The 17,626-nt window shown below is 44.1% G+C and overlaps 2 protein-coding genes across 5 annotated transcripts in view; one reads left to right on the forward strand and one right to left on the reverse strand.

Moving 5' to 3' along the window:
- Nucleotides 1–1,985: 1,985 nt before the first annotated feature.
- On the forward strand, nucleotides 1,986–17,293 carry MCRS1 (microspherule protein 1). Of its 3 annotated transcripts, XR_012482587.1 has the most exons (17): nucleotides 1,986–2,862; nucleotides 3,968–4,075; nucleotides 4,686–4,824; nucleotides 5,270–5,408; nucleotides 6,124–6,282; nucleotides 6,463–6,572; nucleotides 7,142–7,250; nucleotides 9,339–9,477; nucleotides 12,205–12,280; nucleotides 12,735–12,763; nucleotides 12,915–13,007; nucleotides 13,279–13,361; nucleotides 13,476–13,563; nucleotides 13,814–13,941; nucleotides 14,039–14,337; nucleotides 15,969–16,043; nucleotides 16,254–17,293. XR_012482587.1 is itself a non-coding variant. In XM_074270468.1 (15 exons), the coding sequence occupies exons 2-15, from the start codon at nucleotides 4,066–4,068 to the stop codon at nucleotides 14,123–14,125; spliced, it is 1,389 nt and encodes a 462-aa protein (XP_074126569.1). In that variant the 5' UTR covers nucleotides 1,986–2,862; nucleotides 3,968–4,065; the 3' UTR covers nucleotides 14,126–14,469. The 3 variants fall into 3 exon arrangements, 2 of the variants coding, with proteins under 2 accessions (XP_074126569.1, XP_074126570.1); XM_074270468.1 differs by lacking the exons at nucleotides 15,969–16,043; nucleotides 16,254–17,293 and having other exon boundaries at nucleotides 14,039–14,469; XM_074270469.1 differs by lacking the exons at nucleotides 1,986–2,862; nucleotides 15,969–16,043; nucleotides 16,254–17,293 and adding an exon at nucleotides 3,016–3,101 and having other exon boundaries at nucleotides 14,039–14,469.
- Nucleotides 14,464–17,626, reverse strand: part of KCNH3 (potassium voltage-gated channel subfamily H member 3) — a 31,176-nt gene continuing 28,013 nt past the window's right edge. For both annotated transcript variants that reach the window (XM_074270466.1, XM_074270467.1), the window contains 3 exons: nucleotides 16,262–16,365; nucleotides 15,620–15,696; nucleotides 14,464–15,427 (listed from right to left, as the gene is read on the reverse strand). In XM_074270466.1, coding sequence (XP_074126567.1) covers nucleotides 14,828–15,427; nucleotides 15,620–15,696; nucleotides 16,262–16,365 — 781 coding nt within the window. In that variant the 3' untranslated portion in view covers nucleotides 14,464–14,827. The remainder of the gene's footprint in view (nucleotides 15,428–15,619; nucleotides 15,697–16,261; nucleotides 16,366–17,626) is intronic.

Raw genomic sequence — 17,626 nt, forward strand, 5'->3', positions numbered from 1 at the left:
ATGTTTTCCCAGTTTATTGCTTCTAATCTTGTCTGCATTACTTTTGTTTGCATAAAAACTTTTTAACTTAATAGAATCAAAATTTTGTGATCAATAATGATCTTCAGTTTTTCTTTGGTCACAAATTCCTTCCTCCTCCACAGATCTGAGAGGTAAACAATCCTATATTCTTCTAATTTGTTAATAATATCATTCTTTATGTCTAGATCATGAACCTATTTCAACTTGGCATATGGTGTTAGGTGTGGGTCAATGCCTAGTTTCTGTCACACTAGTTCCCAGTTTTGCCAGCAATTTTTGTCAAATAGTGAATTCTTATCCCAAAAGTTGGGGTCTTTGGGTTTGTCAAATACTAGATTGCTATAGTCATTGACTATTTTGTTCTGTGAATCTAACCTATCCCACTAATCAAGTACTCTATTTCTTGGCCAGTATCAAATGATTTTGATGACCACTGCTTTATAATATAGTTTTAGATCTTCATTTGCTTTTCTTTTCATTAATTCCCCTGAAATTCTTGACCTTTTGTTCTTCCAGATGAATTTTGTTATTTTTTCTAGTTTTTCAAATATAGTTTTTTGAAACTGATTTTTATAACACTGAATGAATAGATTAGTTTGGGTAATATTGTCATCTTTACCTATCCAAGAGCACTTGATATTTTTCCAATTGCTTAGATCTCACTTTATTTGTGTGTAAACTGTTTTTTTAGTTTTGCTTATATAGTTCCTGACCCTGCCTTGGCAGATAGATTCCCAAATATTTTATCCTATCAACAATTATTTTAAATGGAATTTCTCTTTATATCTCTTGCTATTGGATTTTGCTATAGATGTATAAAAATGCTGACATTTATGTGGATTTATTTTGTATCCTGCAACTTTTCTAAAGTTGTGGATTACTTCTAATAGTTTTTTAGCTGATTCTCCAGGGTTCTCTATGTGTGCCATCATATCATCTGCAAAGAGTAATAATTTGGTTTTCTCATTACTTATTTTAATTCCTTTAATCTCTTTTTCTTCTCTTATTGCCAAAGCTAGCATTTCTAATACAGTATTGATTAGTAATGGTGATAGTGGGCAACTTTGTTTCACCCCTGATCTTATTGGGAAAGGTTCTAGTTTATCCCCATTACATATGATGCTTGCTAATGGTTTTAAATAGATGCTACTGTTTTAAGGAAAAGTCCATTTATTCCTATCTTTCAAGTGTTTTTAATAGGAAAGGGTGTTGGATTTTATCAAATGTTTTTTCTGCATCTATTGAGATGATCACATGGTTTTTGTTAATTTGATTATTAATATGGTCAATTATACTAATACTTTCCTAATATTGAACCATCCCTGCATTCCTGGTATAAATCCGACTTAGCATGACTGGATGTCTGACAAGACATAGCAGGGTGAGGCCACAGAGCGCTCCAGTTTCTCTCTGTCGACCATACCTAGCCATTCAGAGTCTCATCATTAGGTGTTGAAGTGGATACAAGTCAAGGCATAAAGGTAGGAAGGTATATCTTCCTGAGTTCAAATCTGGCCTCAAACACTTAGTTATGGACCCTGGTCAAGTCATTTAATTGTGTTTCCTCAGTGGCCTCATCTGTAAAATGAGCTGTAGAAATCAATATAGTATCTCTGCCAGGAAAATCCCAAATAGAGTCATAAAAAGTTGAACAAGATTGAACAACAATCAAGAAAAATAAAGAAAATGAAAAAAAATGTGCTTCGATATGCATTCAGACTCCATCAGTTCTTTCTCTGGAAGTGGCTATTATTTTTCATTATAACTCCTTTGGAATTGTCTTTGATTATTGTATGGGCCACTCATCCTAGGTCGTCATGCATTGTTACTATTGCTATATACAATGTCTTCCTGGCTCTGTTCACTTCACTTTGCATCAGTAAATGTCTTCCCACCTTTTTCCTAAAACCATATCTCCTTCCTTTCTCCCACCACAATCATATACCACAACTCTGCAAATCTTCAGGAGATGTGCAAATTTCTTTTTAATCTATCTTTAATGAAATGGGAAAGTTCGGAAAAGTTAGAAAATAATTGTTCTTGAACATGTTGATTTTGAGATGTTAATGGGCTAGATGGGAGCTTGCAGGATCATGTAAAAGAAGACCCCTAAAGTAGGGCATAATAAGTTGGTCAGAAGATAGAAGCCACTGGGCTTGGGCGGGGCACTTGAAAAGGAGAGTTTAGAGGACCAAACGAAATGCCCGACATTTTGGTACAAGCCCGGGTCCTTAAAGCTAAGCTTTCGAGAAGGTGCTCGGGAAATGCACAGGAATCCACACAAAAAGAATGTAAAAGAACTGTCCTGCAAAGGGCACCTGGGGAAAGAGCCTTGCTTTGGAGTAAGCGCGCGCGGCTAAGCGCAGAACTCTCTTCACCTTTAACTTGAGAGTGCCCTTAGGTTCCTCCTCCTCCTCTTCTCCCCCGCCCCCCTGCCCTTGCGCTTGCGCAGTTCTTTCCTTTGCCATCGGCCACCCCCTCTTTCTTCCCAGTCCTCTTTCCCCGTGGCTGAAAAATGTTCAGCGACAGATGAAAAAGCAAATGTCTCAGGTGGACTGCTTTAGCGTCTTCTGATGTTCCCCAAAGTAACAGGAAGCGGGGATTATTCACCTTTACCAAGATGGCGACGACTTTGGGAACATGGCCGCCACCACATCTCTCTCCTTCCCTCTTCTCGCACTATTATTTGCTACAGGAAGTGTTCCTATAACGAACCGGAAGGGAATACGCGTCCTCTCCCAAGACCCGGAATTGGAAGTATTTATCGAAAGTCGGTTGAGGCCCTGCGGCTGCTGCCGTCGCCGCGGAAAATACTGCTTTGGAGTCGGCAACCCAGGAATGGTAAGACTCCCTTCGTCCCATGATTTCATCCTGAGAATCTGACGGCAAATGAGATACACTTTCCCCAATAAGTTTGGGGGCCCGCCTTGGTAGCGCCCCGAAAATCTGCGCATGCGCTCACTTCATTGAGCCACGAGAGAGGGTACGCATGCGCGAACTCCTCTAGCCGGGGGTAAACTCTTGTCTTCCCACGCCCCCTCGGGGCTGAGACTCCAGGCTGACAGTGATAGCCCAAATAGGTGAATTTCTTTTCACCTGGTTTTGAGCAGTTTCCGTGGAGGTCGGGGGATTAGGGGAGTTTGCAGTTTGGGGGGATCTTGGGAGGGAAAGTCTTGGGCTAATCCACTCTTTTCGGAGCCTGACTCTTCCATTCCCTCCCCTCCCCCCCAGCTGTGCGTAATGATATTTGGCCCCTGGCTTTTTTTTTTTTTAATCATTATCCTAAACTACTGCGTGAGGGAGGTTCGGTCCTTTCCAGAAACTGACAGCCCCAGACTTGTCCGGTGGCGCCGTGGTGCAGCGCTGAACCGGATTCCTGGTCACTTGTGGTCTTGGGCGAGCCCTCCCGCCCGGAGTTTTATTTATCTTTCAAATGAAGTGGTTGAATTAGATCATCCCTTCCGTTCCCTCTGGCTCTAAACCGACGTGGTACCGGTGAAGGGAAGTAGGAGTCCTGGGAGGATGGGGAGCTGCAGAAAGTCCCAAGAGCATCGGCGTCCTCTGTCCTCTCACCGGGCTCCGGCACGGAGCCAGCAAAGCCCCCGAGAGGCTTCGCCCCCTTTTAACTCCTGTCACCTTATGGTGGAGGAGGAGGAGCCTCACGGAGGAGCGGCAGCGTTAGGTGGCAGGCTGCCTTTCATTCAGTTGGCTATCTCTACCAATACGAGGTGTCCTTCTCGTTCTTCCTCAGAATTCTAGAGAGCGATTTCTTCTAGCTGGCAGAAATGCTGACATGATGGAAAGATGAGTTAGCCAATGAGGCTCCCAGTCCTTTTCTGTCCGCAGAGAATTTGGAGCTAGGATGGCAGCCCGTTTAGGGAAAGGAGGTGGGGACTGATTAGTCAGGAACTCTTTTATCTTGAGGATTTACTTTTCTTCTTTGCAGACTTCCTCCTCAGCCTCTCAACTCACCCTATTTGAAGCCTTGGATGAACCTGTGGGACTCTTCCTATCCCTTTGGTTTGGCTTTAAGAGACTGGAAGAATGGACAAAGGTAGTATCAGCTCAGCTCAGATCAGCTCCCCTGACTTAGAGCTCTTAACTTCCCACCCACACACGCCACGATTTTCTCAGTCCTGATGAAATATCACATCTTGCTGTGTCATCCCCTGCTTATCACCTCTGACTCCATGGAAATGCACTTCCTGTTTCAGTCACATTTTGGTGACAGTAAATTTTTGCCTAGAATCCCTTGTTGGTGTCCATATTCTGATTTGAGGAGCAGCTAGGGGGCGCAGTGGATAGAGCACCAGCCTTGAATTCAGGAGGACCCGAGTTCAAATGTGGTCTCAGACACGTAACACTTCCTAGCTGTGTGACCCTGGGCAAGTCACTTAACCCTCATTGTCTCAGCAAAACAAACAAAAAAAGCAAATTCTGGCTTGAACTTTTCATGTACAATATGTGATATCAGAAGAATTGCAGAATTTGAAGATCTGGTCCTCATCTTTAAGGACTTTAAAAAGTGTATTAAACATTTAGATATCTAAGAAATAGGGAAAAAGGAGGCAAAGGCATTATGGAGAAGGGCTCTCTTCTGCTGGGATGTGAATATCCTATGTGGGCATATGAAATCAGATCCTCTTCATTTCCTCTTCCTCTAGATCCTCAGGGACTGTTAGATTCATCTCTGATGGCCTCTGGCCCTGCCAGCCGCTCAGAAGATGAGGAGTCATTGGCCGGGCAGAAACGAAGCTCTTCCCAAGCCTTGGGCACTATTCCCAAGCGGAGAAGTTCTTCCAGGTAGTAAGGATTATTGGGATAAGAGCAGGGAGGGCTATGGGTGGCACACAGAGCTCCCAGTTCTTCCCCTCACTCATACATTTCCAACAAGAGAATGAGTCACAGTACATGAGACTGTCTGGTACCAGGGGATTGGCATAGCCCCAAGTTCCTTTTCCTCCATTGCCAAACTATATGTGCTGATAACAAGGATGACACTGTCCTTTTAAAAGCATCATCTGCATAGTAAAAGATGAGAGAAAGATTCACTGATCTTTGTGGAGGCATCATAGGGGAGGCCAATAAGTACCCTCCCAAACCCCATTCCCAGCTCTTGAACTGAAATGCCTTTTGGATCCATTAACCTCTATCTCCTTCATGACTTGAGGTTATACTAGATAAATTCCTGGAAGAAACTGCCAGGTGTGAAGGTAAGGAGGTGATAACTGGGGCAGATTCTTTTTAGGTTCATCAAAAGGAAGAAATTTGATGATGAGTTGGTGGAGAGCAGCTTGGCGAAATCATCCACTCGGGCCAAGGGCGCCACTGGAGTGGAACCTGGGCGTTGCTCAGGGAGCGAGCCTTCTTCCAGTGAAAAGAAGAAGGTGAGGGAAAAGCCTGCGGATGTCCTTCACTGTCGTATTGATAGTGCAAGAGCTGGTTCTCTGTAGTGCCTTTTACCTTCAGGTAGAAGACCACATTTTATTTGGGGGGGAGGAGGGAGCTGGAGGATGAGAGCTAGGAACATTCCACCTCAGCTCGAACTCCTAAGTAGTTTGGTTTCTTCCTTTACTACCCACTTTTTCAAATTCATATTCTTACCCAGAATCCTCTCTTTCCTTTCTCTCCCCATCCTTCTTCCCCTCCCTTCCCACTCATCTTGTATAGCATCCTGTGTAGGAGGCACTAAGCATGTGTCTATTCTTGGAACAGGCAGCCCGTTCCCAACAGTGCTAGGGCATAAAAACAATTTCCAGGTGGCATTGCTCTGGCCCTGGGCACTGGGCCAAAGATAGCATGCCCCTGGCAGTTCTGATGAGTATAGAATGGAAACATCAGCAGACCCTGTGCTGCCAAGGACTGCTTTCTACCCTCAAAGGCATAGAAACTGGGGAGAAAAATAATAAAATATGGAGTAACTGGGACAGGTATGTTTACTCTCTGGACTTCCTCTGTGATGTTGGGCTTAGTAAGCTAAGCTCCATTTAAGGGGAGAATACTACAGAAAACAAACAAACCCAGCCTTATTCTCTTTTAGTCAAGACAGCCCCACTTCCTCCCTCAATCCCCAGCCAACTCAGCCTACTCCCAACTTCCTAGGTATCCAAAGCATTGAGCACACCAGTACCACCCAGCCCAGCCCCTGCCCCTGGCCTCACTAAGCGCATGAAGAAAAGCAAACAGCCACTACAGGTGACCAAGGACCTGGGCCGCTGGAAGCCTGCAGATGATCTCTTGCTCATCAATGCTGTACTGCAGGTATCACTACCACATGCTTTGTCACCTGTGCCCTTTTCCAGTCCCCACCTCCTCACCCCAAGCCAGATTCAGGCAAATTAATGCAGATTAGCCTTCTGTCTGACTATTCCAAGGGTAAAATGGGAACTATAGTAGATCTGATTAAAATTCTTCCAATAACTACCTTATGGGGTCTTGCAGACCAATGACCTGACATCAGTTCACTTGGGCGTGAAGTTTAGCTGCCGCTTCACTCTTCGGGAGGTCCAGGAGCGCTGGTATGCCCTGTTGTATGATCCTGTCATTTCTAAGTGAGTATGATAAGGTATAGACATGGGTAGGGGTCAGGGACATGGGAGCTGTTTTTCTGCCTTGTGATGATTAAGAGGAAGGATTTCTAGATCACCTTTTTGATATCCTTGTTCCTTATACTTTTTTAGAATTAAATGATCAAATTGGGCAGCTAGTTTCCATTGTGGAGAAATTCTTCACTCTGAATCTTTCTAGTCTCTGAGAACACATTGAATGTGACTTCAACCTGTTCTCTTCAAGACAAGCAAGAGAACTGGATTAAAAGTTGGAAGATATAGATCTTAGCTTCATTGGCCCCACTAATTATCTAGGTGATCCTTGACCAAGCCATCTAGCTTCTCTGGGCATCAATTTTTTTATTTGTAAAGTGAGAGGAGGCGAGTGCTTTGGTCATCTTTCTTAAGAGCTGTTAGCTTCAGGAATAGAAAGGTTTTCAGATTGCTTACTTAGAGTCAAGCATCTAGAATTTGAATTCTGGTGGCCATTGCGTACTGCTAAGGGATAGAAGCTACAGAGAGCTCTTCTTCCCTCCCTAATCCCTATTTTTCTTCCTTTTTTTCCCCTCCAGGTTGGCTTGTCAGGCAATGAGGCAGCTACACCCAGAGGCCATTGCAGCTATACAGAGTAAGGCTTTGTTCAGCAAAGCTGAGGAGCAGCTTCTAAGCAAAGTGGGATCGGTAAGATAAGGGCTACTGCTGGGGGAGGGGGAAAGCAGATGGGTTGGTGGGAGGGGAGGTGTTAGGTAGAATTGAACTTGTACCTTGACCAGTTATTAAGCACATGCTTTGTGTCAGGTACTAGTAATATAAATAAAAATAAGACCAGTCCCTCCTCTTAAAGAGTTAATGTTCTTCTTGGGAAAGATATAGGATGTGCAAAGAAAAGCGAAGTATAGAACATATACAAAATTATTGAAAAGACACTAATTGGGGGAATCTGGAAGAGTCTCTTGAAGAAGGTGACATTTGAACTAAACTTTGAATGAAACAATGGATTCCAATAGCCAGAGGTGAGGGAGAGCATTCCAGACATGAAAAAACAGAATGATGTCCTGTAGAGGGAGGAGCAACTACATGGACTTGGCTGGAGGTTAGAGTGCATCAGAGTGAATAATTGGTGTGTTAAGTCTTGAACAAACTTGCATTCCAATTGTGATAGGTTTTAAATGGCAAACAGAATAGTTTGTGTTTTATTTTAAAGGCAAAAAGGGACCCACTGAACCTGCTTGAATAAGCAAATGACATTGTCAGATTTATGCTTTAGCAAAATCAGTTTGGTAGCTTTGTTTGGGATAGATGGACAGGGAGAGATTGGAAGCAGGAAGATAAATTAGGAGCTATTGCAGCAATCCAGGCTAAAGGGCTAACGGTAATAGAGATTTGAACTAGGATAGCAGCATTGTGAGAGGGGATGAAGACATTTGCAAAATATTTTAAAATGGAACTGGCAAGACTTGACAGTTGATTGAATTCCAGAGGTGAATCAGAATGAAGACTTCCAATTAAATTGTTAGGTTGGGAACCTGAGCAACCATAAAAATATTGTGTGACCTGCAAAAATTGGGAAGTTATTAGTTATAGTTAAGAGAGAAAGATGGGTTTTTATATATATATATATTTTTTTTTTTAACAACATGTTATGTTGCCTATTAAAAGACACACACACACACACACACACACACACACACACACACACACAGAACATGTTGTGTTGCCCATGAAACATCAGGTGGACAAGTAGCTAGAGATGTGGGATTGGAACTCAAGAGACAATCTTATTAGCTTTCTGCATAGAGATGATAATTGAATCCATGGGAATTGAGATTACCAAGAGAAAAGAGAGGGTGCTGAAATGTGAACCTTGGTTCATTTCATAATGTATGTGTGTTGGGATAGGGAGTAGAGGGCCAGCAGGAGGCAGAAGAGTAGAGGGTGGGAAGGGGTTATGGCCAACTGTTTTGCATAGTAATCTGAGAATTGAGCAGGCAGGAAAAGAACCTTCAGAAGAAAGCTCACAAGAACTCAGAGGGAAAAGGAGTTCTCAACTGTACCAAATGCTAGAGAAGAGAAGGATAAGGGTAAAGAAAAGGCCATCATGGTTTTAGCAATAAAGAGATCATTGGTGACTTTTATTTTAGTCCAGTTTGTGTATGGGGACAGAATCTAAGTTGAAATGAGTTGAGAAGTGACAACTGAGCTCATGATAAAGTGGGGGCAAAGCAAAAACTGAAAAATCACCTGAGGATCTTGAGATCAAAAAGAACCTTAAGAATCCACATCTGAATGGAATGTTGCTAACCAAGTGAGGGGCTCTCCAGCTTCTTGAAGATCCCCAGGCACATGTTGCCTTTCAAAGCAAACCAATCTACTTGTAAATAGTTCTCATCATTAGGCTTTGTTTTCCCTGAATATATTGAGCCAAAAATTTACTTTTGCAACTTCTCCCCCTTGAAGCAGAACAAGTCTAATCTTTCATCACTCTATGTGTACACACACACATTCTGTGTATGTGTGTGTTATGTGTGTGTAAAAGATAGTGCTTCCCCCATCCAGTACAGACTACGTAGACTTGAGTGTCAGTGACATGGGTAGACATGTTCTCAGCAACAGTTCTTCCAGCTCTGACAGATACTTTTATGGGGCCCCGGGGATGTTCTGGTTCAATCAGAGCAGCTTCCTTGAGTCCTATTCTTTTCTTCTTCCCTCTGTTGGTAAGGGAGGGAATCTCAGACTTCTTTGGGTGAGGTGTGGTTCTTGTTTCTGCAGGCCAGTCAGCCCTCCCTGGAGACCTTCCAAGACCTGCTGCACAGACACCCTGATGCCTTCTATTTGTCCCGCACAGCCAAGGCCCTGCAGAGCCACTGGCAGCTCATGAAGCAGTACTATCTCCTAGAGGACCAGACAGGTAACTGGCCCAGTTGGAGATGAGGCTTCTGATGTAGTGGGAGTTGTTGCAGAAGCTGCTCTGGAGTAGCCATGCACCCTATGTAAAGTCAGTCCTGGCATCAGCATAGCAGACTGACCCAAGACTAGCCACAATATGGATGGAAGTTAGAGGACCTGGGTTCAAATCCTGACTCCTCCTGCTATGTCAGTCATTTATTACCAAAGTAGGCTTAATTTAATGTTTTCATTTATTTCATTAAGAAAGATATTTCTCAATTATATGAAAAAAATTTTTAACCTTCATTTAAAAAAAATTTGAGTTCCAAATTCTCTCTCCTTTCTACTCTTCCCCCATTGAGTAGACACTTCCCTAATGAAGTACTTGAGTAGACACTTTCTACTACTCCCCCCCCCTTTGAGTAGACAAGTGATATGTAGTGATTATAAATATGATGTCATGTAAAACATTTCCATGTTTCCGTGTTGCAAAAGAAAATACATAAACTGAAAAAAGTATGCTTCAGTCTGCAGTCAGAATTTATCAGTTTTCTCTCTGAAACTGAATAGCATTTTTCATCATGGTTCTGATTTGTCTTCAAGAGTAGCTACTTTTTTCACAGATGATGGTTACAGTGTGGATGTTAGTTTGTACAACATTCTTTTTATTCTGCTCACTTTGCCTGTTCATATGACTTTGTTAGTTTTTATGAAATCATTCTGCTCCTTACTTAGTACTTAGGTCATGATAGTAGTCTATCACAGTTGTGTACCACAACGTGTTCAGCCATTCTCCAATTGATGGTCATCCTTCTAGTTCTTTCCACCACAAAAAGAGCTGCTATAAACATTTGGAACCTGTGGTTCTTTTCATTTTTCTCTGATCTTGGAATACAGATCTATGGTCCTTTGAGCATAGTTCCAAATTGTTCTCCAGAATGGTTGGACCAGTTCACAACCAGTACATCAATACGCATTAGTGTGATTTTTTTTTTTTTTCCTCTCCAGCATTTGTCATTTTCCTTTTCTGTCATGTTAGCTAGTCATCCTGGCTCTTGAGCAAAGCATTTTGTCTCTTTGTGCCTTAGTTTCCTTCTCTGTAAAATGAAGAGGGCTGAACCAGAGGAACTCTAAGGTCCCTCCCAACTCTTATTATGAAAGATGTTTGCTCTAAGTAATACCTGATAAAAGAGGAACGTATATGCATATACCATCTAACACTTTAGTGGTTTACTAAAGGAAGAATGTGCTTTCATTTTAATAAATTAGCACACACTTGTATATATCTTATTATATCATGTTTACTGAACTGTAAAATCACATGTAATGTAGCCCTTTGCTTGTATAGTGACTTGGAGGGTTAAGTATCACAACCACATTAATTAAACGTCCATTGTGTTGTTCTGTAACCTCCTTAACCCCATCTGTCTAGCAAAACTGTTGAAAAGTTCCTTTAGAAGGCTTTCTCTTAAGATGCCGATCTTTGTTAGAGCTTGGCCTTCTAATGAATCCTAAAATCAAATCATCTTTTTTCTTGGGCATCATCTAGCCTAGCTTTCTGGTTCTTCCTCAGTTCAATTGCATAAAATACTTTAGAAAGCAGAAAGAACTGAGATAGGATAAAATTGATTTTTGCCATTAGAGCAAAAAACTCAGGCTTATCACTTATTTTCAAGGTCATTACTAGCTTGAAAGTTATTTTGTGTAAATTTAGTTATTAACCATTACTCTAAATAGCATTTTTATTAACATTTTTTTTTTTTGAGTTCGAAATTATCTCCTTCCTTTCAGCTTCTTCCCACCCGTCGAGAAGGCTAGCAATATGATACACATTACACATGTGAAGGGATGCAAAAATATTTGTGTTATGTTGCAAAAAACAAAAATAGAAAAAACAATACATCTTACGCTTGAGTTCATTAGTTCTCTCTCCAGAGATGAATAGCAGTTTTCATTGGGAGTCCTTTGCAGTTTTTTTGGATCATTGCCTCAGTCAGAGTAGCTAAGTTTTTCACAGTTGATCAACTCTTTGTTTTCCAGGTTCTCTTCACTTTGCATCAGTTCATCTAAGTCTTCCCTGGTTTTTCAGAACTCGTCTTCCTTGTAGTTTGTAGTACAGTAGTATTCCATTACAGTCTAAATGTCACTTTAAAAATGCACTTTTTGCCTTGATGTTTACATACTTAGTTACTTTTTGAGAAATAGTTCATTGCTAGCATGTTTTGAACATCCCCTGGCAGTGTAAGGCTGTCATGTAATCCACACTAAAGTATAACTTGTTGATAATACTTCCTTCCTCTCTCCCTTTCCTTTTTCCCTTTTCCCTCTTAAATCTTTTCATTTAGCTAATATGTTTGTGTTCTGATGGCAACAATCCCCTTTTTCTTTGGCCTAGTTCTCATTGTTCTGTTTCTTCTAAGAAAAATCTGAAATCTGTCCTAGGCTAAAGACTCCTGGATGTGTCACTCTAGGGGATTGAGTCTTTTGATCTCTCTAATAGAAGTTACCTATAGCCTAAATGTTCTTTGTGTGCCCATTTCACAGATTTACCCACCTCAGCCTTCACACTGGTACCTGGGACTAAGAGGGTAATTCTAGGACAGATTGGGTGTACATAAAGTTAGGGTATCACCTCCTTTCCATGAGGCATATAAACTTTCCCTTTCTCCTCACAGTACCATAATTATTATGCATACCATTCCAAGAATCTTATTCTTTATCTCATCATTTTTTTGTGTTCTCCATTCAGTGCAGCCGCTGCCAAAGGGGGACCAAGTGCTGAATTTCTCAGATGCTGAGGATCTGATTGATGACAGCAAACTCAAGTAAGCAGTTGGGAATGTGGCGAGTCTGCATCTTTTGTGTTGGGTCAGACTTTTACTTGCCCATCACACCAGCCTATTTGGGAATTTGGAGTGTCATTCTCTTCCGTATGCTGAAAGATACTAAGAACTGAGCCAGGTCCTAGATTCCTTCCCCCCAGTAGGGCTGTGGTATCAGACTATGCATGTAGGTGGGATTGGGCAGAGTCAAGAAGGAAAAGGGTAAAAAAGAAAGGGAGAAGGGAAAGAGGTATCAAGCTAGAGTAGGAACAATAGCTTCTGGGTTCCTATTGAGTGAAATGGACTGCTGTTGTGCCCTGGCTTCACCCTGCAGCCTTGATAATCCCAGGCTGGAGCTATACTACCTAAAAAACCCACTGTACAAGGGATGGGTTGTATGATTTGGGGCCTAGGTCTAACCCATTTCTCTTTCCATTGCCCTCTCCTCACCACTTAGGGACATGCGGGATGAGGTGCTGGAGCATGGTGAGTGGCCGATGTTCTGGGGCCGAGGGCAGGGAAGCAGGGAGAGGAGGGAGGCTATAGAGAATGATGGTGTGAAATGCAGCAATCTGGCAATCTGGAGCAGCACATGAAGGGGAAACTTTGGGGTTCATGGCCCATCCCTCCTCCTCAGAGCTTACAGTTGCTGATAGACGGCAGAAGCGGGAGATTCGGCAGCTGGAGCAGGAGTTGCACAAGTGGCAGGTGTTGGTGGATAGCATCACAGGTGAGGATGTCTCCTTTCCTCCCATCGGTCCTGCCACTCCTAAGATGGCTTAGACTTTTTCCCCCTCCCAGTATCAGAGGGCCATTCCCTCCCTTTGTCTCTGAGTGCCTGTTATTCAAATAAACTAGATTGTGCCCCTTGCTCTTTGGGCATCTGAATCATCTTGCAGAATAGACAGCATGAGCCAATGATTTCCTATATGGTCTAGAGGGAGTTAAGGGCAGGGTTTTCCTGCAAAGCAGACTCTTTTTCAGCCCTGCTCCTTCCCCAGGAATGAGTTCTCCAGACTTTGATAACCAGACCCTGGCGGTGTTGCGTGGACGCATGGTGCGATACCTGATGCGTTCTAGGGAGGTAAGGAACTCTCACTTGCTCCATTTCATTTTTTTCTCTCTGCCCTCTTCTTCTATTTGTCCTTCTCCTCCTCTGTAGCTTGATTGGCAGCCTCTGTTCTTGTTGTTTCCTCAGATTACCCTGGGCAGAGCTACCAAGGACAACCAGATTGATGTGGATCTATCTTTGGAGGGTCCAGCCTGGAAGATCTCCCGAAAGCAAGGTACCCCCAGAGAAGGGGCCAAGCAGAAAGGCCTCTCAAGTACCCTATCTCCTAGTCCCAGAAACTCATTTCTGATTAATTTAAGGCCTGCCTGATCTAAGGTAGGGAGGCCATCGACAAGGTGTTTGAGAACCTGGTAGTCTTTTCCCTTGAGGAAACTGCTTCTGGAAAACTGGGGGGGGGGGGAAGGAGGGGGGAATGAAGTTTCCAGGCCTGTCCTTTCACTACCTCTCCCTGCATCTTTCCTTAGGTGTCATCAAGCTGAAGAATAACGGTGACTTTTTCATTGCCAATGAGGGTAGACGGCCGATCTACATAGATGGTCGGCCCGTCCTTTGTGGCTCCAAGTGGCGGCTCAGCAACAACTCGGTGGTGGAGGTGAGTTGTGGGGTGCAGAGAAGGGGTTCGGGGGTTACCTAGGGATCCTTTGTTTCACACCTGAAGCCCTAAGAATGACCTCCTGTGTTGCTTACAGATCGCCAGCCTGCGATTTGTCTTCCTCATCAACCAGGACCTCATTACCCTCATTCGAGCTGAAGCTGCCAAGATAACTCCACAGTGAGAGAGGGCAGGAGCCAGCCAGCTCCTCTCTGGGCTCAGAGCCTCTCTTGTTTCTCAACACCCATGCTAGTCTGAGAAAGCAAGCTCTTCAGAGAGTTCTTCTATCCCTTGGATCCTAAAGCTAAAGCTCCAGATGTGGGTTGATTGAGCCCTGAGGGAGGGATGGAAGGAAGGGGTTCATTTGGGAAGAAATCCTGACTCCCACAGTAGGAGGTACTTAAAGGGAGACAGTATCCTAATTTGCATCCCATTCTCTCAGCAATGTCAGTTCCAGATTCTACCCAAGAGTCTTTCTCTCCCCTGACAAACTTTTCCCCTTTTGTAAACAAAGCACCAAGCTCCAAATGATTTCTTTTATTGTTTTTAAAAAAAGCATTGGGAACAGGGACATGATAGCTACATTTAATGGTACATGCGGGAAACACAGGAACTCCAACCCTCCAGCCTGCAGAGGGGAAGTGAGGAGGGGGAGAAGCAAACCAGGAATCCCAAGGGAGCAGCTGATTTTTGCCCCTAGTTGCTTGTCCCTTGGGCCCTGAATCCTGAACCAGTGGGTGGGGGTGGGCCTTTTACTCCCCTACACAAGGCCATAAGTGGGAAGGACGATGGGTCTATGTGGCACCTGCCACCCCCTTCCTTCCACCTGGGAGGGTTAGGGTAACAGTCTGATGGGACAACACTGAGTCCTGGGTGGTAGAACAGTTCAGACCCCAGTCCCTTCCTCCTGGGACCACTGGACAGTGCTGGAGCCGTGGCAGCCGATCAATACCATCTCTAGGCTGTGAGGATCCCAAGTCAGAGATAGGCTGCTAGGCCCTGGTGGGGGTTCCCCAGTGCTAGTTTCCTCAGCTTGGCATGAAGGGGGTTCCTGGGGCCCTTCCCCAGCCAGGTCATCAATGGGTCGGGGGGAAGCAGCTGTGCTAGGCACAGGGCCGAGTTCTGCAGAGCCTGGGGGCTCCAAATCTGACAAAGAGGTCCAGAAAGCTGTGGCCTGGGGCCAGGGAGAACTCTGGGAGGCTGGAGGGCCCCAAGGCCAGGAAGCTGTGAGGGGAGGAGGGCCTGGCTGGTGCCGGGGACAAGCTCCACTGAGGAAGGATCCAGCCAAGGGCTGCAGGCAGTAGGAAGGGGTACCAGTGTCCACACACAGGGGCTGCAGTAGTCCTGACCCCCTTGATGGGCAAATACTTTCTCCTGCCCTGGGGGAAAGCCCTTCCCCATGGGGTACCAAGAAGAGCTGCACCACCTGTCGAAGGGACTGTAGCCCTTCACGCATTTGGAGTACCTGTTCCGACAGCTCAGCCACCTGCTCAGGGGTGGGGATGAAGAAGTCAGAGTGCCCAGCTGGGTCATAACCTCCCTCCCCTCCCCACAACCATGTCTCCCTTCACCACAGTGATAGACACTGCCCCTTCCACTTGCTGGAAATTCTAGTGATGTAAGGAATAGCCTCTCCCTCCCCTCCCCAGCTACCTTCTCTCTTCTTCCCCTCACCCACCGCTTGCTGCAGCTTGTCCAGTGTATCGGAGCTTCTGGCCTCACTGGGTGCCAAGGGGATGGTGAGCAGGCCACTCTCTGTTGGGGAGGAGGTTGAGGAGAGAAGTAGAAGGGCAAAAAGAAGGGCCTGGTCTGCTCTAGATCACAGGTGGACAGAACTGCCACCACCATCCTGGCAGGGAGGCACAAATCCAATCCACCTCCCATCTGGTCAACTACAAAAACACTTGGGTATCCTCGCCCCTATTTTCAGGATATAGCTCAGGCAACCAAACATCTCTTTAATTTCAAGTTTCCCAAGAAAGAGATTTTCCCTTAATGTTCTTCACTATCGTGATTTTCTTTGCCAGTTGGGGATGTCAGAGAGATGGAAGAATAACTACCAACCGTACTCCAAGGTCCTTTCCAACTCCAAATGTGGTCCCGTAAGTCTGACCAACTTCCTTCTGCCGCCATGTTCCACTTCTGACCAAATCTAGTTCTCTCCCACAGCCTGCCTCTAGATAGCAACCCCACGGCAGAGACAACTGGGGAAGACCATACATACGGGAACCACTTCCCTGCCAGTTTTATGACTGGCTCATGGCTTTGTCAAGAGAGGAGACCCCTTACCCATGGTCCCATTTCCCACTCAGCCCCATACCTGGACCTGGAGAGGGACTCCTGCATTCTGGACCAGGCTGTCCCACACGGAAGGTGAATTTTGGCTGGTCAGATCCACAGCCATCTTCAATGCCATCCACAACCCTATGGACCCAATTTTCAGAACAATTATTAAATTTCTGTTCCTTAACTGTATGCTCAATACCTATTTGGTAAAACCTTTGGGGCATGCAAGATGTCAGAAAAGATGCTTTTTCCACTGGAAAATGATAATCTCATGAGGAAGACGGGACTGATCTACTCAAAACAATAAGAAAATAATACAAAACAGGATGATTATATGGTACTGACTGGTTCAGAGTAGGAAGATCAGAGGGGCTGGAGGCTTCATGGAGGTTGAGGATAGGAAAGGCATTTCAGGGGGAGAAAGCCACTCGATGCCTAAAGTTTACTTGAAGGGTGTTCTTGAGACCCAACTCTCACTTCTATCCAGACCTCTACCTCCTCTCCTTACCTTTCCCCCCTCAAAACCTTCTAGATCCTGGCTCTGCAGTCTTTTACCTCTAAATTTACCTTCAAACATAAAGCCCTCTGTCCTCTCCAGATTTTCCGGCTCTGGCCTCTAAGAGGGTCTCCTGTACCTAAGTGCTCCTTCCTCTAGTCCAAAATCTTCAATCTCCCAGACTCTTCTTCCTTGCAGAAGAACCTCCCTTGTTCCCACAGGATGAAGAACTAGATGGCCCCATAGATAGCATTTGATCATTGTCACATAAGTATGTGAAAGCAAGTAACATGAAAGTCTTTGTTGTGTTATAAAAATCAATTAAGATTGAATGCTGTAAAATTGTCTTTGGTCTGATATTCTTAACCTTTTTGACTCCCTAGAATTAGGGACTATATGGAAAAAGGAAGAGAGGGTTTATTAAGTACCTCTATGCTTTTACAAAATCTCATTTGATAATGTGCATTTTCTCAAAGACATCAGAACCAATGAATAAATGAAGACAATGTGTCACTGGTAACTATAGGTAGTAGACCAAATAAAGAGAAGTCACCCTTTTGTATACACCTGGCCCTGAGTGAAAGAAGGAACATGTGTTTTCCAGGAAGTTGGCTCTTACCCAAGGACTATATTATGTGCCATCATTACAATCACCAATTCTATTTGGTAAAGCAAAAACAACTTAACTTGGTTTTCCATAATTTAACATGACTGTCAAATGTAAGTTGGAAGTTGCTTGGGAAAAAGAAGTGTTTCTGAACTTTGCCTTTGACAGATTTTGGCTAAAATACAGAATTTTAAAATTTTACCATAAGAACAGAGATGGTAGGGGGGCTTCTGGTTCCAAATTCAAAATGCTTTTCACCATACTGTGTTTCCTGGCTAGACTAGACTGTATGGGAT

Source organism: Sminthopsis crassicaudata, chromosome 5 (assembly GCF_048593235.1).
Source record: "Sminthopsis crassicaudata isolate SCR6 chromosome 5, ASM4859323v1, whole genome shotgun sequence".
Taxonomy (NCBI): Eukaryota; Metazoa; Chordata; class Mammalia; order Dasyuromorphia; family Dasyuridae; genus Sminthopsis; species Sminthopsis crassicaudata.

Excerpts from the sequence above, each read along its gene's own strand:
- MCRS1 (XM_074270468.1), top strand. Across the intron at positions 9,478-12,204 it reads TCTCCTAGAGGACCAGACAG|TGCAGCCGCTGCCAAAGGGG; the intron begins GTAACTGGCCCA and ends TTCTCCATTCAG. Across the intron at positions 13,008-13,278 it reads GTTGGTGGATAGCATCACAG|GAATGAGTTCTCCAGACTTT; the intron begins GTGAGGATGTCT and ends CTCCTTCCCCAG.